The sequence below is a fragment of the Panthera uncia genome, chromosome B4 (genome assembly GCF_023721935.1).
Source record: "Panthera uncia isolate 11264 chromosome B4, Puncia_PCG_1.0, whole genome shotgun sequence".
Lineage (NCBI taxonomy): Eukaryota > Metazoa > Chordata > Mammalia > Carnivora > Felidae > Panthera > Panthera uncia.
In genome coordinates, this window is record NC_064809.1 from 28,138,509 (window position 1) to 28,163,290 (window position 24,782).

At 34.3% G+C, this 24,782-nt stretch overlaps 1 protein-coding gene across 4 annotated transcripts in view; it reads right to left on the reverse strand.

Moving 5' to 3' along the window:
• The window catches only part of ARHGAP12 (Rho GTPase activating protein 12), a 121,957-nt gene that overhangs the window by 19,651 nt on the left and 77,524 nt on the right, over positions 1 to 24,782 (reverse strand). For all 4 annotated transcript variants that reach the window (XM_049624778.1, XM_049624776.1, XM_049624777.1 and 1 more), the window contains 4 exons: positions 16,737 to 16,862; positions 12,396 to 12,470; positions 7,473 to 7,534; positions 3,352 to 3,433 (listed from right to left, as the gene is read on the reverse strand). In XM_049624778.1, the coding sequence (XP_049480735.1) occupies positions 3,352 to 3,433; positions 7,473 to 7,534; positions 12,396 to 12,470; positions 16,737 to 16,862 (345 nt within the window). The remainder of the gene's footprint in view (positions 1 to 3,351; positions 3,434 to 7,472; positions 7,535 to 12,395; positions 12,471 to 16,736; positions 16,863 to 24,782) is intronic.

Genomic DNA, 24,782 nt, shown 5'->3' on the forward strand with positions numbered 1-24,782 from the left:
TCAACCTTCAATCAATGAGTATATGCCCTGGAGTGAGCATAAGATTTGAACCTGCTCTTTTTTCAAGTAGATCTAGGTATAGGTTTTTGCACTAATTGTGAAACTAATTTTTAAAGAACCAACTGGACTGGGGACCAACTAGCCCCTTAACATAAACCAAGTGGAGGGCAAGCAATCTTCCAACATCAAAGGCAGAAAATATCTCTGCTAGAGACCAACTTCTAACTAACACCTTTCTAAGAGATACTCAAGGACATTTTCACTACAAGTGATTTTTGTCTTTTTGGCTTATATCTAGCCTTAGAATCTCATCCTCAGGTAAGGTGTGATTTCATTATATAAACAGGATACATTTTACCTACAATAGATCTACTCGGTGACTGAGCAGAGAAACAAAGCTGTGATTTTTTCAAATCCTTTTTAACAATCCTAATTACAGAGTTAATTAAGAAGCCTTTCACATATTTCACCAATTTTTTAATATTTATGAATGTTGTATGTGCCAAAATATATTGTACACACTCATATACTTTTTATTTGAATCATCTTGACTTGCTTTTACTTAGCCCATTTAAATTAGTTTTCATTCACTTCATAAATGTTACATATGGAAAGAAAGTCTGATTTTTAAATTTGCCATAAAATAAAAATTAAGAATTAACTGCAAATCCAAGCATTTTATCATCTCACATCTGTTTAGTTTTATTTAATTATACCAATTTGAAATGATTACAATATATTCTATAATTCAAAATACATTAATAAAATTTCATTTAAAGGCAGTAGTTCAAATAGTGAATCCCTAAACTTAAAAATTAATTAAGAATTCTACAGTTTCAAAATTGGCTGGCTCACTGAATTTTACACTGTTTCCGTTATTGCCACATGGTAATACAGTAACACAACTTTAGCTGATGAACAGAAATACCTCACATCCTTTGTCAAGATTAGATTTAATTATGAGTTCTGAATTATGTAAGATCTTCAAGAGTGAAAACCTTAAGTAAAATGCAACCAGCCTGTACTGATGATCATGAGCTGAGGTATTCACTTAACATCTTTAAATTTAAAAAAGTTTTCATTTTCTTTAAATAACATACAAATCTGCCTAGCTAAATGACACCTCTTACCACAATGTTCTCTACTTTATCTGCACATAACACAACCTCCAATCTTTAAGTATCAGAAATTATCAAACAACCATTACTCGGCTTTCTTTAGGTACTTTTTTATTACTTATTAATCTCTAATTGCTTCTCCATTCCTCTTCTTGCATTCATTTCCTGCACTCGATTTCAAAGAAAGCTTGAGCCACAAGCAGGAAGAAGAATTGCATAACCCTCTAGAAATGCATTAGCACAAACAAAAAGTACCATGCTTTACCTCAGAGAAAAAAAGGAGAAACACATAATTATCCATTTACTTTAAGATAAATTTCAATCTTTAAATATGGAAAGCAGATCACAGGTCTGTTCCACCATTCTGGTTAAACAATGAAGCAAACCAAAAAACTGGTGAACAAAACAGAAGAAACATTCTAGAATGTTCATATTAGTGCCCAATCCAGAGGATTTTGGGGTTGTTGCCATATCAGAGTTCTAACATGTTCTATGCATTCCTGGTTCTGAGCAATATGTTAAATGGCTGCATTATAAATGTAAATGAGTAGAATTTGCTTGAATTTTATAAATGGATTTCTTTTTTTTATCAAACATAAGGTCCATAAGTCCTGTTAATTTTAAAGCAACAGTAAATATAAGAAAATACTGGTTAAGGTAGGATATAGAGCAGACTAAAGACATTAGATTGATTTCATTTTAAATTTTATTTAAGCTTGACTTTTCAAATTCAATTACCAAAAATTTTTGGAAATATTCTGAGGGTGGACTTTGGAGACAAAATGCCACCTAGTTCTGCCACTTAGTAGCTAGCTATATGACCTTCAGCAAGCTCCTTAACTGTTTCACACCCCATTTTCTCATCTACAACAGGGGAAGAGGGGATGATAAACAGTAGCTATCTCAGACTTAAAAGGGTAATAATATATGCATAATCTTCTGCCCTTAAAGGAGTACCTGATACATATTAAGCATTCAAAAAGTGTTAACTATTATGTCACAAACTGTAATTTTTAATATTTCTATTACAAATTAACTGAGGGGTAATAATAGCAAACACTCAGATATACAAAAAACCTCAAAAATCCCACAAGTAATGGGACATTTACTTATTCTTCTAAATGCTGGCTGACATACACAGATATGTAATCACTGACTAGTAATCCAAGGATCAGATCACAATTCAAGGTGGGGCTTGACACATTACTGTTTATTTTCTGAGTAAACATCTGAACTGGCAAAACCACAAAGCATAAGAAAGTTTTTACAGGTGTCCCCTGCTTTCTGGAAGTTTTACACCACTTTGCTTTTTACAAAAGACCTACATTAGTACCTGTTTTTGTTAACCAAAACAAATCTGATGAGTATTTGCACTTTCATTAAAAAAGGGTGAAGAGGGGGGCACCTGGGTGGCTTGGTCGGTTAAGCGTCCGACTTCAGCTCAGGTCATGATCTCACGGCCCGTGAGTTCGAGCCCTGCGTCGGGCTCTGTGCTGACCACTCAGAGCCTGCGGCCTGTTTCAGATTCTGTGTCTCCCTCTCTCTCTGCCCCTCCCCTGTTCATGCTCTGTCTCTGTCTCAAAAATAAATAAACGTTGAAAAAAAAAAAAAAAGGTGAAGAGTGAAAATAGCGTTGGACATTTGTTGTCAGTGAGCAATTGTGGAGACAAACTCACACCCCAAGCTCCCTCTCAGGGACCCACACTAGCACCTGAGCATCAATCCACCATGGTTTTGACTGTGTAAGCATCTGTGCTTTAGCTCGTTTGTGCATCCATTAGCAAGATATTTCCTAAGGTATCAGAAAAGCCTAAAAGAGGGATGGGGGGTGGGTGGGGGGAGGGATGAAAATGCTCAAAAATTTTTCTATATAAATTGATGGTAATTGCTTCTTTGCTTTATGAAGTTTCAGTGGAATGCTCTGCTTTCGGACAACCTATAACATCCTGGAGATGAATAAAGAGATATATTTTGTTCTATTATGTCCAAGTAATAAGCTGCCCTTTCAGTCCAATGGATACAACAGACTTTGATGATTTAAATAATACAACTTATCAGACTTCTAATTAGCCCTCTTGTTATGAGTCAAAATGCATCTTTTTAAAAATTTCATTTACTTTTATTTGCATACCAGCTGTAGCTAGAAGGACTCTGAAATACTACATGAAATTCAGGTAAAATACCTTCCACAAAATTTAAATGTATAAAGCCCTCAAAGAGAAGAAATACTTACCCAACTTGTGCTGCTTCCTTGAGTTTTGGTAAAGAGTAAAGATGAACCTTGCAATACGGCCCAAGAAGACAACCAGTTCTTTCTGTAATTATAAATATGACCAACTAAAACTTTGCTACTTAGTTTTTCCAACTGCATTTAAAATATTAAAACCTACTTAACAATGTTTTCCACAATGTATACTCATTATTGACATTCTAATTGTATTTACTGAGGATATAATGCCCCAAATAAATGAAGCTAATAGAGATAGAAGTTATCAGAATAACTATATACCTAATTAAGTTCTCATGGACTAATCCAGCACACCTGTGATCAAGGGTATGAATTTATTCTGAAGTAACACGAACTGAACCCTTTATTTGGCAAGAATTACCCATGATTAAAAATTAGGCAAACATGACCCCTTCACCTAATTCTTTATAGATACATATTGTTTTATATTTCTTAGTATTCTCCCTTCCCCTAATAAGGCTACACAATGTAAGTGATAGATACTAGGTACATTACAAGTATACAATAAATTACATACTCATTGATCAATGAGGTTACTAAGATGAGGGTTTTTTTTAATTGTCCTAAATTACAAAATTAACACATATATAAAACTCTAAATATAAAATGCATGAAGAAAAAAATGTATAAAGAGAAAAGTCCCTATTTCTTCTCCTTCAACCCACATTCCAAAGACAAGCAATATTTACCTTATAAGGAAATTCAACTGCTGGCAGGCTAAAATGAATGTCAAATAGGTCTACTACAGAAATTTATGAAGGCCTACCTTACTGCCAAACATACTGACGGTTTTGTGAAAATTCTATGGGTACTAAAAAGATTTATTTTCCTTTTTCAGAATGCAGAACTCAATACATATCAATTAGACCTACTTTATTAGTTTTTATGTATACTTGAACTTCATGGATTAAAAGTAAAATAAAGTTTACTACTACTAAGTTTCTATCTAATTTTCCTTTTATTTCCTGGTGTTTTTGTTTATGGTAGTTAATGCTACTTACTTGGTGAATGGCTATTCCTAATGATTAGATCTTTATTGTGGATTTATCCACAGTTTTTATCATCTTAAGTCCCCATCTTTGCGATGCTTAATGCTTTCCTTCCCCCTGCCCCCCTCCGAAATGAACATGTCTGCTATTAAAAGCCCTATTCTTGCTTTACTTTTTGTATCTTGGACATGCCCTTTTTTTTTTTTTAACTCTTCTGAATCATTTTTCAGGTATCTCTTTTATATATAATATTTAGGTGGGTTTTGTTTTGTGCTTCATCTATCTTTTTCTTTTAATAGAGGAGTATAGACATTGACATATGTTTAGTCCTTGTGTCATCTTTTTGCTATATTTTCATTTCATTTTATTATTTTGTTTTGTGTGGATCTCTTAAGATATTTTGAAGAGATTTATTTTTATTTGTAAATTTATTTTATACTCAATCTTCTATTTCTAGAGAGATCATCTACTGATTCCCTCCTCTGAAAAATGCTAAAATTAGTGTATTTCTACTTTAAATAAACTTTTTGAATTTAGTTTTCAAAATTAGAAAAACTATAGAACTAGTAAACATATTAAGAATATTGAATATTAAATAGTGAATTAACAATAGTTGTCTCAAAGACTGAAGCACTCGTGGGACTGAGCTGCAAGCGGAATTAGTCACAATTTTTTTCCCCAGGAAATTTTTCCTGGAAAAAAACAACAAAAACAAGACTGATGATCATACTATGGTTATTTAGTCTTGAGCATTTGGCAGGTAGACATTATCTCAAAAATAAATGAAGTGAGCGTGTCATTTAAATGACAGTATTTGTTGACAATAAAAAATTAAAGCTTTCAAAGGGTAAGTAGAATTTGGGAAAGCCTGGCATACCCACCACTGTGATGTGGACAATTTTCCAATCCTTAATGATTTTTTTATGATGTTACAGATTTGTGATTCTTTGATATTATAAAATATGTCAACATTTGAAAAAATCAGCAAACTTTAGTGAACCAGTATTTTCCAAATGATCCACAAGATGCTACAAAATTGTGCATGGGTAAAGACTCATTCAAAGTGCAATACAGACTGATGGACTTTGACGTGACTAAGTAGGAAAGTTCACTAACTGCAACTAACACTTGTGGAGTTATGGTGTAGCAGAGAAATATGTGCAATAACCTAAGAATATTAAACTACTCCTCCCTTTGCCAGCTTTATATATGAAAGAGAGGATTCTCTTCATATACTTCAGCCAAAACAATGTGTCACAGCAGACTGACTGCCAGCATAGATGAGAATCCAGCTGTTTTCCATCAAATCAAATTTCAAAGATTTGCAAAAATGTAGAACAATGCCACACCTCTCAGGGAAATTTTTTGTGTTGGAAAATGCAGGTATTTTCCTTCATAAAAATGTGTAATTTTGTTATCTGTGTTAGCAGATAATGGGTTATAGTTTTAAGAGTTGCAATACTTAAAATTTCTTAGTTTTAATTTCTTAAAGTAAATAGCTATAGCTATAAACTACATAGACAAAAGTTCTTTGCAGTATTCAGTAATTTTTAAGAGTTTAAAGGGGTTCTCAGATCAAAATGTTTGAGAACCCTGGATATACACAAAAGTAAAAAAACTATTTTGTTCAACTCCACACAAATAAATCTGAAGATGAAATGGATGATTTTCTTAGAAAACATAAATCACCAAAAGTATTCCAAAAGAAGTCGAAAATCTAAAAGACTACCACAGGAAAAACAAAAACAGAGAAAGTGGCCAAAGAACTATCTGCACTACACATGCCCAAAAGGGAGAAAAGGAAAAATAAAGACCCTATTCACAAGTGACTCCACCCAAAGAACAGATGAAGGAACAAATAATTGCAGTATTTGTAAAGCTATTTCAGACCACTTAAAAGAAAAACTTCCAAGTACTAAAATGGGACAAAGACAGTTCAGTTAAAGCAAATCTTAAAAACTCAACTATATGTAAATTTTAAACTCTTCTTTACACAACAGACTGATCTCTGTTGACTATAAAATCACAGCATTTTAGCAGTTTTTAAAAACTGGGGAAAATCCAACTTAGCTTATAGAGTTAATTTCCTTGATTCATTAGGAGTTACTACACATTAACCAAAAAAGCCAGCAACCCAATAGATAAGCAGACAAAGGGGATGAACTAGCAATTCAACAACAACAAAAAGACCTACAAGTGGCTTATGATATTCTACCACATTAAAAATAATACAAATTAAAAATATCGTTTTCTCTCTAATCTCTATTAGCAAAGATCAAAAAAGTGGGCAATATATTGAATTGGCAAAGGTGCAGAGAAATCCACTGCTATTAGAGGTATAAACCGATTCAGTGCCATAGAGCATAACTTGGAACACTATCAAAATGACTATTGCATATGGCTTAGCAAGTCCACTTTTGTAATTTATTCTACAAGTATATTTACATACTTGCAAAATGAACTATGTAAGATGTAATGTATGTGTAATACTGTTTGCAATAGCAAAAAAAAATGTAATCATTCTAAATGTCTACCAGTAGACAAGGCCTATTTACCTACCTGCAAATAATGGTTAAATAAACTAGGGTACAGCCACACAATATTGCAGCAGTTAAAACCAATGGGCAGCTCTACATGAACGAAACAGAACCATCTCCAAAATAAACTCTTCAAAGACTGTTTAAAAAATTAATCTATGCATATACAGATGTATATATCTTCTAACTCTGGAAGAAAACACTATTTCTCATTAGACTTAACTAGTTGCCTCTAGGGAAGGGAACTCATAGATGGATGACTGACTTTTGGCTAAATATTATGCATATCTTTGTTTTTTACCATGTGCACTTACTACTTACTGAAAAAAATGTTTAAATAAAGCTAATGCTTGATCAGAATCCTCTGCTTTATCACCTCTGAATCTAGTACCACCTTTAAAAATGCCAAGACAAAGGGAGATTTTCATACATTTCATGACAATCCTACATACATTATATTAGAAAATACATTATTTGAAATTCTTATGAACCTTTTAATCATTTCTACTATAACTATATTCATAGCTTTTAATTTCAGTCAAATAATACATGTCAGAATATTAATGATTTTTATACTTACCGAACCTTTTTCCCATTTTCAGTAATTTTTGTTACGTTTAATAATCCATATTTTTCTTGACCCTATGTAACAGAGTAATACCATTTACACATCACTCATCTAGACAGTAAAATCTAAATTCTTATATATGATTAAGACAAAATGATCTGGTACTCTAAAAATCAGCTTAAAAAAAGATTAGTCAGTATGTAATATGCTTAGTTCTAAAGTATGTTAGGAATACAATTTCCTAGTACTTCCGTAAGGTTATTTTCGGTAACTTTACAATTAAACCTTTCTTCTTCTCAAGTCACAGCGGCCATAAAGTACTTTGCTGTCAAATTAGGTTTCCACATGAACACTACTAGTCAGTATTGGGAAAATGATTTATGACTTCCTATTGAAAGAAAGTAATACAATGCTATAATGATAAATACTACAAAAAGAAATTATTTGCTTTGTATTATTTTACAGCAGTACTGCCTGAAAATTAGTTAAGATACTAACCTCCTTTGTCAGAATGTAAAAATAACTAAATAAAACAAATGCAGTAACTGTATTAATAAATTACTCAAAAGTCAATGTTTCTATGCATAGAACTGGCCTTAATGTGGCATTAAAAAATTCAGTATGTGCTTCATTAAACATACTATCAGATGGTAAGTTGGGCTCTGGACAAACCAGATATAGTAGTTAGCTGATGTCAAATAGTGACACAGCTTTATCATCAAACCCCTTGAAGGCAAAACCACTTTGCTGAAGTTAAATTTGATCTTAAAATTCTTCCAGGTGGAAGAAAGGAAACACTTTCTCATTGCTTAGTTTCCAATATTCAACTGAATTTAATCTACATGAGTTGATGTCTATAGCAATCATCCAAATTAGTAAGCACTGTATGTATATGACAGAACAATTTTACTTCAACCAAAACACACACACACACATACACACCAAAGAAAAAATATTCCCAATTCAGAATTTATTTCTACTTAATTTATCCCTCAGCTATTTTCTCAATGTATTTCCATTAGAAACAGATAAATCTTTCTTGTATGAGAGATAAACATGATGTGGACTGTTTTCTCAATAATGTCTAAAAAATAATGTTTGAAAGTTTTGCCTACTCTGCCAAAAATTCTCATCTATAGACAAAGCTGATAAAGTATTAATGTTCATCATTTGTGGTATAATGAAGACTCGGGAAATACCATATGAAGTTTTACTGTAATTTTTTCATGAAACACAGGTTAGATCTCCTTAGACATGCAAGCCTGATACTTCTAACAGTTCTCTATTGCCTCTTAACAAAAACATCAATTACACAATTTTAAGTATGCACATTTATGTAAGAATATTCCCAACTTACTATCAGGAGCAGGGAGGGGGGGAAAAAAACCCTTTCAATGATACAGGAACTAAGTAACAACAACTGCCAGGAGGGCACTGCTTATGTGAGCTAGGGGACACAGGAATTGGAAGAACAGAGGAGAGGGAGTCCAGCCTGTAAGAATGCCAACCCAAGGAGCACACTCTTAATTACAGAAAAGAATCTGATGGTTCCCAGAAAGGAGGTGGGTGTGAGGACGGGGGCACTTGTTGTGATGAGCACCAGGTGATGCATGGAATTGTTAAATCACTGTACTGTACACCTGAAACTAATACTATACTGTAAGTTAACTAACTCAAATTTAAATAAAAACTTTAAAAAAATGCACATCTGTCACAGACACACTGGGAAAGAGACTGGGTTCTTGCATCAGCCCACACCTATTTAATCCACACTGTACTCATACTGCACGGAAATATTAACACCGATCTTTTTAAAAAGCATATGCGGCATATCTCAAAAAAGGATTTGAAGGGACCATTAAAAACAACAGTAATGCATTTGAATGGAAATGAAACAAGAAAAAAAAAATGAACGTGTTTAAAATTTATACTGAGGGATGGAATTTTAAATCTGGTTTGATTAGAAGAGGTTAAATGAAAATATCACGCTGAGTGAACAAAGCCTGTCAAAAATGACCACATATTGTATGACTCCATTCTTACGAAATGTCCAGGATAGGCAAATCTAGGGAGACGGAAAGTGCGATTCCTAGTTGTTCAGGGCTGGGTGAGATGTGGAGGTAGAGGAGTGATACCTAATAGTATGTGGTTTCTTCCTGAGGTGATGAAAAAATTCTAAAATTGACTGTGATGATGGCTACACAAACCTGAATATACTAAACACCATTTAACTATACATGTAAGTAGGTAAATTGTACAGTACATGAATTATATTTCAGTAAAGCTTTTTATAAAAACAAAACAGGGTCTGAAGAGATAGATGGGCACTTTGCAGAGATTTTAAGATGACATCAGGAAGCTAACAATGATTACGGTATTATTTTCATTCCTAAATTTGTAGCTTTCTTTTTCTTACTGCTAAGGCGTTATACTAACCAGATTTTAACTCACAAAAAGGGAGTATTAACCCATATTAACCCATTAAGAGTGGGAAAGGCAGGCTTGGTGGAAAAAAGACTTGGTGGAAAAAAGCACAAGTTGAGAATAGGGAGTGGAGGGCCAAGAAAGGGAAAAGTCAAGGAGGGCAAAGCCTCAATGCGAAGGGGCCAGATGGCCTGGAAGAGGTGTACTGCAGAACAGGAAAGAAGAGTTGTATGATTATGTGGAAAAAAGAATGGAGTCACGCAGAACTAACAAACCTATTCAACTTTTCACTTGAAGATAAAAGAATCAAAGAGGAAAATACTGGTGAGACAGTTCCCTGTGATGGCCATCAGGGGGTACCATGAGTCCAGGATGGTCTAGTTGCTGTCGAACTCTGGAGAAAAGGGGTAAATGGTTTGGGAAATAATTTGCAAATTGTCCTCTTAACTCTATGTGGAACATTTGCAAATTTGTGTTTCTAGTCTAACCTAGATTCGCTTTTACCAAAATGTAAATAATTTATAAAAGGTCTCCTTAATAATTATGTATTACCTGTATTTCAAGTAAGTTAGAAAGGACTTCTGCTTTTTTTTCTAGATGCGCTAATAAAGAGTATTAGGGTAACAACACCTTAGATTCATACACAAATTCCTGACACCACCACTAAAGTCATGTTCACTTTTATCTTTAATGTTTATGTACCCAGTACTATGTTACATAATGCAAAAGATCAAAAATAGAAACTAAAAAAGTAGTCACTATGTATCCCTTGGGAGTTTAAAACCTTAGTAGGGAGATGACAGGTACATGAGTTAACATTTACACTATTCGATGCAATAAGAGACTTGGCAATTCAGGAAAAAAAGAAGAGATCATGGGGCGCCTGGGTGGCTAGGTCAGTTCAGCGTCTGAATTCAGTTCAGGTCATGATCTCGCAGTTTGTGGGTTTGAGCACCGTGTCAGGCTCCGTGCTGACAGCTCAGAGCCTGGAGACTGCTTCAGATTCTGTGTCTCCCTCTCTCTCTACCCCTCCCCTGCTTGCTCACTCTCTCTGAAAAATAAACATCAAAAAAATTTTTTTTTAAAAAGAAGAGACCATTGTTATGCTAAGGTTAGTCTGGCAAGGCCTCTGAAAGAGTCAGTCCTGACTCTGACAATGAATGTCAGAAGGAACTGTGTACAACATGTGATATGAACCATAAAAGATGTGATTCAGTTAGGGAATGGAGAAAGAGTTACAAAAATAAAATGGCATCTGTGGAAGCCTTTGCCTCTAAAAAATCAGAAGTATCATATAAGTAAGTCTACTACAGTTCCATAAAATAAGGAAGTAACAATAAAAGTTTGTCTTTTAAAAAGCTTTAAAAGTTTTATTTATTCATTCAATAAGTATTTACTGAAAAGCTACTACTCTGTGTACCCACAGAAGTACTAGGGTTCCTCTATTACTGCTCTAATAAAGCTTTTCTTTGTCTAGCAGGGAAGACAAACACAAATAGAGGGTCTGAGGTTCCTATAAGAAATAAAAATGAAAAGTGTTATCTTATTTTCTATAATCAAGTAACATACAATTACATGCTACAAAGAGTATTACAGAGAAATCTGACCAAATCTAGAAGATTCAAATGAGATTCTCTGAGGAAGCAAAATTGGAACTGAACTTGAACAAACGAACGGACGTTAACAGGCAAAGATGTGGGAGAGAAATGGTTCAGTGGACAGAGAAATGACATGTGCCAGGACCTTGAGCTGAAAAGCAGGCTCTTTTGAGGAAAGAAGTACAGTGCAGCTGAGGGAAAACAAGCAAGGAGGGAAAAGGAGGACACAAGAAGTGTGAGGTAAGGCTGGAGCATGCTCAGTCTTGTAGTCCTCATTACAAATGTTGATCTTCACTCTAAAAGAAAAGGAAAGCCACTGAAGAGGTCTAGCAGGATCAGCCCAATACAGGGAAGACCAGGAGGGACTGCAATACACAGATTAAGTAAACTTTCATCCAAGTCAAACCAGGTCTCTGAAGAGAAGTCATCTGGAGGTTTTCAGTTTAGGGCAACCTTAAAGTTGAGTTACAGACCTCTAATATTCTTCTGGCTTAGACCCGTCATTGAATTGTACAGCACAGAACAAAAGTGGTGTCTGTGCTCATTAGGAAGAAGGGAAACTGCTTACCTTTGGACTGCTGTCCTGAGGAAAAAAGAGTGAAGTATAATTTGACAGTATTTTCCAGGGATGTTATATTTATTTTAAAAAACCGAATATAAATTTGTCACTTACAAATATGGTATATAAATTATTTAATCATGAAGATACCATATTTTGCATAAAAAGGGGGCTTTTAAGTCTATAAAATGATTAAATTCTTAATTTAAACCTATTTTATGATTATTATCTAAAAAACCAAAGAAAGTTAATAGAAGCCAAAGAAATATTTAAACATTATACTTAGAGAAAATTAACTTATTGAAACTGATTGAAATAACTGGACTATATTATACTATATGCTATCATACTAACTGTATCTTGGTGCTTTGGTGAAGAGGGAGAAGATTCATTTTCAGGAAAGCAGGGTTTTGAGGCAGTTGGAGATTCCTACAAGAAATAAGTAATGAAAAATGTTACTCTATTTTATAGCATTATATTTCTCCCTCTATTCACAGTGGGAGAGCTTAATAAGGGAAGCTAAAAAATTTTCTTCCTAGTTATTTTCTTTCTATATTCAGCTCTGAAACTAGTATGGTATTGATTTATAAAATACAGATGTCTTAAAGTTAATGAAATATGACATATTTTATTCTAATTATAAACTTAAATACTGCATACAGAATTACTCAAAAGAAATGATGCATGTTGCCTTAATACCATGATGTTGTATCAGCTTCAACTGACCACATTTAAAATAGGTAAAATCTAAACACTTATGGATAAAAATGTATTAGTCACCATACTAACTGGCTCTTGGTACGGCAGGTATGAATACCCGGGATTAGGCAAGCAACAGTCACAGGAATGACGTGGCAACTGCCAGAATGAAAACTTTTTTGGTTAATGGTTATCTATGTAAATTAAATTAAATGGTTATTAATATTTAAAGTAATTTATAGCTAACTTTCAATTACTAGAAATAAACAAGATTTTTTAAAACACACAAAAAAACTTTAAAGATTAATAACTCTCCAGAAAAAAAATGTTTTAATGTCTAAGCCTACAAGAATATATAACAGGAGCAAATCGATGGTGTGTATTTTAAAAGCAATTCTGGTTTGTCAATATTAAGACATGTCATGTGATTTCCACAACAGATGTTTACAAGACTCTTCATAGAAGACAAGACTGAAAAAACCTTTTTGGTACCCACAGCCAAACTCCATTTAATTTTTTCCATTCCCCTAAATGCTTTATGAATAATCTTAGGAAAAGAGAATTAGAAAAATCATATGCCAACACTTATTATTAGTTTTCTTATAAAACTAAATAATGTGTTTGCACATTCATCTTCACATCTGTATCAGTCTACCATGGTTATGAAATCAGGTACTGTTAACAAACCTGGAAATTTGTATTAAAACACGATAAAAAAAAACCATCCACTCCATATCCATTCACTTGGAAAAAAATATTCAGGTTTATACCATATAAAGTTTGTAAACAGAGAAACTAGATAGTAGTGAAAGTTTACAGAGAAAATCCCTGAAGGGACAATCTTACAAATCAAACATTCAAAGCCTATATTACTAATGAAGAAACATTAAAAGCATATCAAATGTATCTTTACAAAAAGAAATTACACATATCTAGTATAGCTTCACTTAAGTATTTTTCTGACTGCTTCAGATGTTTCACTTTTTAATTTCTTGTGTGTCTAATATTAAGAGTTTGAAAAAAAGAGAAAAGATAGATTTGATGACCCACAAACTAAAAAATAAGTGAATGGTAATTGCGATTTTTTTCATGACATTATCAGTCCTACAGAAATAAAAACCACAGCAAATGAAGTAATAATATATGTACAACAAGTAGAATTCTATAACAAAAGTTTTACACTTATTTATGTATATTTATAAATGTATGTGCATGTATATCTAAATGTCTATAATGAGGTTTTAGTAAAAAAAACATACATAGGCAGGAGCAGTGCACCCACACATATACATATACACACAGATATACACACATCTACCTTCTCCAAAGTTGTCTGACATCTGAATTAGGACTTGTATCATCATGACAACATTTGCTACATAGTATTAGGTTTCTTTATTATTTCTTTTTTCCTCTTTTCAAAGTCTATTCATTCATTTTGAGAGAGAGAACAAGCAAGGGGCGGGGAGGGGGTGGAGAGAGAGAGGGAGAGAGAGAGAGAGAGAGAGAGAGAGAGAGAGAGAGAGAATCCTAGGTATGCTCCAAGCTGCCAGCAGAGAGCCCAAAGCGAGGCTTGATCCCATGAACAGAGTGAGATCATGACCTGAGCCAAGATCAAGAGTTGGGACGCTTAACTGACTGCGCCACCCAAGCACCCCACTTTCTATTACATTTCAAGTGACACATCCTTTAACCCTCATCATACATTACTCAGCTAGTTTGTTCTGGCATAGTTCCTCAAATCTTAATGTATATACTAGGTGGTGATAATAAATAGAAAAGCTTACTTGAAGTTATTATCTATGATTTCATTTATAAAGTTTAAGGTGTGGGTATTAAAAAAAAAGACCTTTCTACCAAAAATAAGTAAATCTCTGGTCACAAGAAAATCAGGCTATCAGAACTCTGAAACAATCAGGTAAAAAAAGAAATGTCTGGGGCAACTGGGTGGCTCTGTTGGTTAAAAGTGTCCAACTTCGGCTCAGGTCATGATCTCATGGTTCATGAGTTCAAGCCCTGCATCGGGCTCTCGGCTCTCTGCTGTCACCACAGAGCCCACTTCATATCCTCTGTCCCCCTCTTACTCTGTCTCTCTCTCTCTCTCTCTCTTCTTTCTCTCTCTCTCTCTCTCTCTCGAAAATAAATAAACATTAAAAAAGAAGGAATGTCGTAAGAACTTCAGGCAAGTTATTCTAACAACAGACTGAAAATAAATCTCAAAAAAGATTTTACAAGAGTAAGAAACTAAGTCTCCATCTGCAAAGTAATCATCCCTTTTACTCGAGAATGAAGAGGGAGTGGGGTTGTTTCAACAACGGCTTTTGGGGCACCTGGGTGGCTCAATGGGCCAACTTTGGCCAACTTTGGCCAACTCTGGCTCAGGTCATCTCGCGGTCTGTGAGTTCGAGCCCTGGTTGGGCCCTGTGCTGACAGCTCAGAGCCTGGACCCTGCTTCTAGATTCTGTGTCTCCCTCTCTCTCTGCCCCTCCCCCTTCATGCTCTGTCTCTCTAGCTCTCAAAAATAAACAAAAATTTTTTTAAAAATGGCTTTTGCCTTAGAGCATTATATATGACAACATACACAAGCTTTGTGTCTACAATGAATTGTAATCTGGTTTTTGGAGTTAAATAAATTTTTCTATTAAAAATCTCTAGGAGGGGCGCCTGGATGGCGCAGTCGGTTAAGCGTCCAACTTCAGCCAGGTCATGATCTCGCGGTCCGTGAGTTCGAGCCCCGCGTCAGGCTCTGGGCTGAGGGCTCGGAGCCTGGAGCCTGTTTCCGATTCTGTGTCTCCCTCTCTCTCTGCCCCTCCCCCGTTCATGCTCTGTCTCTCTCTGTCCCAAAAATAAATAAAAAACGTTGAAAAAAAAAATTAAAAAAAAAAAAATCTCTAGGAATCTCACCTACTCACATTAATCCCAATGCTAAAATATTGAAGCATTCTTCAATAGCACAGGTTCCAGAATTTCATTCCTTTGATATGTCCTCTACTTTCAAATCACATAATATTCTTAAAAAATATAAATTACAAACTGATCTACTACTTCCGTCGTTGTTCTATTAGTTTATCTTACAAACATAATGTGTGTAGACTGTTTCTACAGCTGCACAAAAAACCTTCCATTTAATTTCACAAAAATATTAAAGTCACTAAAAAAAAAACAAACACAAAAAACCAACTTGTTTTGACTGATTGATATAATTTATAAAGGAATTTACATCTGAAAGTACCTAGGCATAGAGAAACACGCCTTAGGAGAGTTCATTCTGTTTTCACTCACACACCTGAAAACGTAGGAAACCTGTTAATTATGCTAAAGAAAAGTCTGATTATGATAAAATAAAAGAGTCCCCAGTGACAGATATCTTTTTAAAATAAGTTTTTTAGTTTTAGAGTGTTACTACTGCCCTTTCATTTTTACATTAGTATGGCTGATGTTCTACAAATTCGCATGAATTTCCTACTCCATCCCCAAAATGAAGATACAACATAAAGAGAAAACTCACAAGAAGTTAAAAACATTATGGCTTTTCCATTCTGATGTTTGCATCAAAATTTATCCCTTATTTGAAACAGAGAACATTACTTCTCAGGTTGATAAAAGTCCTTTGTGCAGAGAACAATTAGGGAAACAGAGGAGTGGGATTCCGATCTTCCCAGGGGATGAAGAAAATTAACTAATGTCTTTACTATAAAACTTCTGGAAGACTGAAGATAAACAGTAACAGATATATGATTTTTAAAAAGGGTTATCAAAAGTATTTATCACCTACTAGGCTCAAACGTATACATTATTAAGCCACAGATAAGTCAGTCCACTGTGCAAAAATCAGTAAGCTTCAAAACCAAAACCCATTCCAGGATAAATTGCTGCTGTCTATATATAATAAAACAGTAGTCACCAAAATAGGAGATCCACCTAAGGAAAAAGATAAAAGTATAAAGAATAAAGAACATGCCAATACTGTCAACAGTTTTTCTCAAAAAGTCCTACCTTGTCATTGGTGTCCAACACAATGGTGCTATGTCTCCACTTTGTTAAAACTATCGGTTCTTGCAGCCGCCTGTCCAGGCTCCTACTTTTAATTATTTCTCTTTGTTGTTGGGATGAAGCATTATACTAAAAAAAAAAAATTATACCTCATAAATAATATAAACAAAAGTGGAATCTAAACATGCAGGCTCCAAATGACACATAATGTTAGGCGAAGTTCATCACAGGAATTTTTCTTGTCTCAGTTTTCTCATCTTTGACCACACTGTGGCACAACTGAGATGATCAGGGGTTTTGGTGTTGGACAAAGTTAACGTTAGCTTGGCAAAATAAATATTCAGTCTCCGTGGGTCTCCGTTTCACCAACTGTAAAACAGGCATAACAGAAACACCGTCTCATTCACACCGGTGTTATAAAAGTTAAGCAGTATGGGGGCACCTGGGTGGCTCACCGGGTTGAGTGTCAGACTCTTGATTTCATCTCAGGCCCTGATCTCACAGTTTGTGAGACGGAGCTCCACGTGGGGCTATGGGCTGACAGCACGGAGACTCCCCCTCTCTCTGCCCCTCCCTGTATGCCCCTCTCTCTCTCTTTCTCTCTCAAAATAAACTTAAAAAAACTTAAGCAGTGTAAAAAGTGCTAAATATTGCCCTAATAGTAGATTCTCAGTAAATATTAGTTATAATTTGTAGAACGAAGTTGTTGAACAAATTTATTATTTTAAGGTTCCTTCTAATTCAAAAATCCACATGAATTCAATTTTTGGTTTAGGTTTTTAAAATAATTATTACATATAAAACATTATCCTCACATTTAAAGGGTTTTTTGTTTGTTTTTATTTTTGCTTTCATTTATAAGCCAAACATATTATTATTTGTTTCTCTGAAGTGGTAAAACATAGCAGACCAGAAGACAGAGATGGTATTGGTTGGAAAGACCAATCCTGAATATATCAGTTGTGTGCAAAGAACAGAAAGTAACTCCCCCCTAAAATTACACAGAAAATTAAGAATGTATTATCAGTAAGGTATTAAATCATGTGATTGAAATGTCAAGTAGATCAGCAAGCATAAACATTTCAGAAATGTGACGGTTAGGAGTTATACTGATTTATACAGCCAATTTTAATAAATTATAAGCAATAAAACATAATTAAATGACAAAAAATTACAGGCTACATTCTTCTCCTGAAAGCAAAGGACACCTAATACCTATCTACTTCTCTCACCCGTAAAAAGCCCATCAAATCTTAAAATTTTAATGATTCATTACAATTCCAGTAAAATTATATTATAGGAATGTTTTTAATATTAAAAAATCTTCCAACATGTTTCTCTATGCCATTTTTTTAGTCCCCAAAATGAGCCTATATAGGCCCCCTAAACTGTCTCCCAAATCTGTTACTTCATTCTTCACATTAAAATTTGCCAAAGCCAGGCAGTCACATATGGCATTTGTTTTTAAATCACTGTTGCTTAACAATTAGCAATCTTAAAATCTGTCACAGAAGTTCACAAAGGGATAATTTCTAGAATGAACAAAGATGAAACTTAAAGGCTACACCCCCCAAAATTCTTTGCCAGAAGTCTCTAAGTGAAAACAGAAATACACTTTCCCTTCAATACAAACATCGCAAGAACTAAAATGTATAGCTGTGTAGAGACATGTATACAAACCATAACAGATACCTACCTTAGCTTATGAGCTTTATAATTACTATAGTTGCTGAGAAATCCTTTCTACGCAGTATCAAAGATAACATAAAACTAAACTGGGTAATAAGCACAATTGTAAATGTGTTGGTGGTTTTACTAGGGCATAGTACATTCATAAAAACAAAGCATAAATAAAATGTCAAACAGAAAATACTGCATAGACAGAAGACAAAAACAAGGCACCACATAATTAGAGAAAGGAAAAATAATTGTTATTTTTGCACAGTTGTGTGCAAAGAACAGAAAATAACTACCCCACAGTTAAAACACATGCACACACACACGCGCGTCTAGTTAAAAAGACGGCTAAGTTTAAAACTTTTCTAATCCCATTAAAAACACCTTTTTAACAATCTTAAATGAACTTTTATTTGAATTATTTCAAACATATACAAAAGAATAAAGACTAATGAAAACCCACCATCAAGTTTTAGCATATCTAATAGAAGACATTGCTTTAGGTACCCTTTAAAAAAAAAAAAGGAAAATATTATAGACATGTTAGAGACCCTCTGAACACATCTTTGAGATTCCATTCCTTTCCCTCTTTTCCCAGCAGCATCATATAATTCAGTGGTCATCATTCTCATCACACTTTGATATATACTTATGCACCTATAAATATATTTACCTGTGGAGTTTTAAAAGTGATATAAATGGAATCAGACCACATATTGCATCATTCTTCAACTTGCTTTTTGCATTCAACATGTTATTGTAAAAAACATATCCATGCTGGTGACTATGCAGTTCTGACTCACGTATTTTCACTTCTACAGAATATTACATTATATGTAAACACCACAATTTAACCATTTTGCTACAAATGGATAGGTCTAAGGTGGCAGTACTAATTTATTTATAGTTCTACCAGCAGAACGTAATACTTTGCACTGCCCTACTTGAATTGCTGAATTTATATGCATTTGTATATATAAAATAAATGTTAAGTACACATACACATTAAAAAAATATGTGAAAGGTGAAATGCTAGCTCAGTGTTTTAATTTACATTTTCTGATTACCTATAAATTTGGACATCTTTTCATATACTTATTTCATGTATTTCCTCTTCTGTGTATTGCTTAGTCGTGTATTTTGCCTAATTTCAACTGGACTTTCTCTTACATACAGAAAGGATCAGGAAGTTCTTTATATATTTTGCTTCTAAAGATTTGTAAGCTACTTGAGTTCTTGAGTTTAATATACCTTTTCCTAGTCCATAGCTCAGCTTTTCCCCTAAAAGTTACCTTTTATATTAGTGTTTTGTTTAATTTGATGTAATCACATCTGTCAATCTTTCCTTTTATAGGTTTTCGTTATTGTAGTCTTTTTAAGAAATCCTTCCCATTCTGAAGTCAAAGATATTTTTATATAGATTTTAAAGTTTTGCTGATTAAATTTATATCTCTCATCTACCTGGAATTAATCATTAAGTATGACATGAGTCAAGATCTACACTTCATTTTTTTTTTCCATGAGAATAACCAATAATCTTAGCAACATTTATTGCACAGTCCATGCTTAACTCACAGATTTGTAATGTCAGATCTGAGCTTTCTATTCTGGTCTATTTCTCTATATGTGTGCTCTTACTACCCATCTTAATCACTTATTTTCATGAACCTCATCCCTCACATGCCCCACCTCCCATTTTCAGGAATACTTTGGTTCTTCATAGATCTTTGTTTGTCAACAAAATTTAGCATCAGTTCCAAAAAAGGTGGAGAGGGAAAAAGTAAGTGGAAATGCAGTGTATTTGTAGATTAATGTGGACACTACACTAACATTGGGCCTCCCTGTCCAAAACCACAATGGCATATTGCACCATTTATTCAGGTTTTATGTTCTTCCATTCTGCTCTGAAATTTTCTTCATTAAGATCTTACAAACCTTTAATAGGTGTATCAGTAGTTACAACTCTTCTCGTTGCCACTGCTGCTAATGTAAAGAGGATCTTTATTTCTATCACATTTCAAACCTGACTTTTTACTAGAGAAATGGGTAGTTGTTTTTTTTCTTTTAAGGTTCTTTATTTATTTTTAGAAAGAGAGAGAGTACCCTCATGAGTAGAGTACACGCAGAAAGAGAGGGAGAGACAGAATCTCAAGTAGGATCTGCACTGTCAGCTCAGAGCCTGATGCAGGGCTTGATCTCACAAACCATGAGATTTAAGGCTGCCATTTTGTTTTTTATCCTGTTTATCATTCACATTTCTTCTTTCTTACCTTCCTATGGACTACTTGAAAAGTTTTCACTATTAGATTTTAATTCATCTATAGTTTCTTGAATATATCTTTTGTTGGTTTTTAGTGCCTGCTCTAGGAATTACAATTTACATGCTTAGTTTACCACAGTCTACTAGTATCAACATTTTACTATTTCAAGTGAAATGCAGAAAACTTATTAACAGTGATATCACTTTACTCTCCCCTCTTTATGGTACTGTATTTGGCTGTTTTAAGTATCATCTCTACCAGGGCACTTGGGTGGCTCAGTTGGTTAAGCGCTGACTCCTGATTTCGGCTCGGGTCATGATCTCATGGTTTGTGAGATTGAGCCCCATGTTGGGCTCTGTGCTGTCAGTGGGGAGCCTACTTGGGATTCTCTCTCCCTCTCTATCTGCCCTTCCCCTGCACATGCACTCTCTCTCTCTCTCTCTCAAAATAAACTTTAAAAAAGTATCATTTCTAACTACAATGAGTACTTCAGAAATGTTTTAATTTTTGTTTTGAATGTCAAACATAATTTTTAAAACTCAAGACAAGTCTCCTCAGATATTCACCCTTTCCACTGTACTTTTTTCATTCTTGATGTTCCAGGTTTTCTTCAGTTATCATTTCCCTTCTGTGTGAAAGACTTCCTATAGTAATTCTTTAAGAACGTGATACTGGTAATAAAATTCTTACTTTCCTTTCCTTTGAAAATGTCTCTTTTATTTTCATTCTTGAAGGGCATTTTTGTTGGATGTACAATTATGGGTTTACGGTTTTTTCTTTCAGAATTTGAAAAATGTTATACCACTTCCTTCTAGCTTCATGGCTTCTGATAAGACATCCACTGCCATTCAAACCACTATTACCCTACAGCTACTGTGTTGAGTTGCTTTCAAGATTATTTTAGCAGGAAAGGAAAGAGAAGTCTTTAGTTTACAGAAATCTGACTACTATGTCTAGATGTGGGTTTCTTTGGGTCTATCCTGTTTAGTGTTGCTCAGATTCTTGGTTTGCCTTTTGCCAAATTTGAGATGTCTTCAAAACACCTAACGGTGTAAATATTATTTTTCAGCTTCACACTCTTTCTCCTCTTCTTCTAGAACTCCAATAAAATGAATATAATAAATATCTAACACTTTTGTATTTTCCCCACAGATTTCTGAAGCTCTGTTCATTTTTTAAAACTTTATTTTTTGGTGCACATGCTCATTTCAATACTAGTGACACGTTTGCTCAAAATCATTAGGGAAAGCTGGGGCACCTGGGTGGCTAAGTCAGTTGAGCATCCAATTCTTGGTTTCAGCTCAGGTCATGAACTCATGGTTTCATGAGTTCAAGCCCCGCATTGCTGTGTTGGCAGCACAGAGCTTGCTTGGGATTCTCTCTCTCTCTGCCCCTCTCCCACTCACACTGTATCTCTTTCAAATAAAAAAAATAAACTTAAAAAAAATCATCTGGGAAAGCAAGTCACATGACTGAACTCAGTTAACAGCAGAATGTACCTCCACTCACAGTGGGAGGCCTCTACAAGGCATACAGCAAAGAGCACTGATACAGGAGTGGGTGCAGAACGGATCCAATGATGCACTCTACCACAGTAGGTAATATGGTCCTTTACCCTTTGATGGTTGTTACAACTGTCTCCCTATATTGAAGTTCTGAATATCCAGTAAAGTTTGTCAACACGTAGATTTATTTTTATATATCCTAGTCAGTATTTAAGGCATATTTTCTAGTTAAAGACTCATGCCTTCATTCAATTTTAGAAAATTCCTAGAAATTATATTTTTAAATATTATTTCCCTATCTTTTCTCCATTCTCCTCTTCTGGAATTCCTAGTATATGAATACAGGAAACCTCTCACCCATCTTCCATTTCTCTTAACTATGCTTTAATATTTGTTATCTTTCTGCCCTTCTGTCTGTAGTTTACACTACTGACTACCTACACTTTTTATTGCACTATCTCTTCATCTGAAATATTTCTTTTCTTAAAATGTTTTATTTATTTTTAAGAGAGAGAGAAAGAGTGCACATAAGCGGAGGGGCAGAGAGGGGCGGGGGGACAGAGAATTCAAAGTGGGCTCCATGCTGATCACAGAGAGCCAGATGCCAGGCTCAAATTCAATAAACCGTGAGATCATGACCTAAGCCAAAGTCAGATGTTCAACCGACTATGCCACCCAGGCGTCCCTCACCTGAAATATTTCCAATTTATTTTTTATCATATTCACCTATTAAAATATCATTTGTATTTATTTTTCATAATTTCTTGTTCTTTTTAAATGAAAGACTTCATTTAACTCTAGACATCTATAACATATTTATAAAGTCTTCATTAAGTTATTTTAAAAAGTAATTTCAACTGGAGTACAATGTTCTGATTCTGGATTTTTTCATGTTTATATAAGTGTTGGGGTTCTTTATGTGTTTTACTTAGAATTTTGGAACCAGACTCATTTTGAGTGGGGGATATTTTGTTTTGTTCTCTTTTCATTCATCCTTATTTTTCTCTCCCAGTCCTTCCTCCTGTCTAGTTTTTTGTTTGTTTATTTATTTTTGAGAGAGAGAGAGAGAGAGAGAGAGAAAGAGAAGACACGAGTGGGGGAGGAAAAGGAGAGATGGGCAGAGGACCCAAAGCAGGTTCTATGCTGACAGCAGAGAGCCCAACACAGGGCTTGCACTCACAAAATGTGAGATCATGACCTGAGCCGAAGTTGGACGGACATTCAACCGACTAAGCCCCCAGGTACCCTGCTCCTGTCTAGTTTTATGATCCCCTTCACCTACACCCAATTTAGAACCAGGTATGCATAAATGTATGTGTGTATGTATTCTGTCTCACTTAGCTGTCATATGAACATGTTTCTTCTTTCCAAATTTACAGCAAACTCCTTGAGGGTAAAGACCATGCCCTATGCATTTGGATCCATTATAATACCTACACAGAGCTGACAAAGATATATTCATAAAATAGTTAGCTAAGTTTCTAATATCTATCTGCACTGGGAGTTACAAACCTATCTCATAGAATTTATTTTGGATTTACTAAGTGGTAAATTGCTTAGAGTACAAAATTTAACCTATAATTTTCTTTATCATACAGTAAAAATCCTTTAAATAATGGTTCTAAAACATTTTGTCTTTTTTCCTCATTCCCACTGTACCCAAATCAAACCTCCCTACATCCAATTTAGTTAGAAGTTCAAGAAACTGCCCATTCTGACTCTGTCCAAGTGGCAAATATTGGCAGAAAATGAAATAATATCACAAAACTAATGACTCACTCCTGGTCACAATCAGCACTCACTTCCATTGTTGTGGAACTATCCTTAAAGGTTTTGATATCACTTAGTCCCTTGCCTCTCTTCTTTCTTTCATCCAGGGCATCTCCACAAACAAGTTTCTTAATAGTGAACTTTTAAGTCTTTTGACCAAGGAAAGTATAGGAGTTAATACAAAAACAAACAAATACTTAGCTACCAGTTAAGTACAGGTTCCAAATTGCTCCTTACATAAGGTCATCCTGGAAGCCTCTTCTTTCAATGGACCCTGACCTGAGACAAATCGCTCAAAAGGCAGCTTGTGTTTGATCTCATTACTCCAGGTAATCAGAAACTACTATGAAAGAAGGTAATACAATAAGATTTTTCTATAACTCAAATGATATTTGACATACTTATATGAGCTACAATGAGAATTTGTCAAGTGGAACAAAAATTTAATATATGTTTAAATTATTTAATTAATAATATATTAATAAAATATTGGCCTTCTATAATCTAAATCACTTTCAGTGAACTAAATTTCCAGCAGATTTATCTTCTGATGTCTTTAAGTAAAAGCAGATCTCATATTTTATAAGCCCAATACAATCAATCATTGTTACATAGTTCTCAATATTGAATAATTATGTCCCCAAATACATATTCTTTTCCCAGCACATAGGTATTACATATTTTGACTCTCACCATCCATAAGATTTTCAAGATATTCAAGATTTTCAGGGCAGTGAAAATACATCATACAATATTATACTGATGGACGTGTCAGTATACTTTTAACCAAACACACAGAATATACAATACCAAGAATGAACCCTAAAGTAGACTAT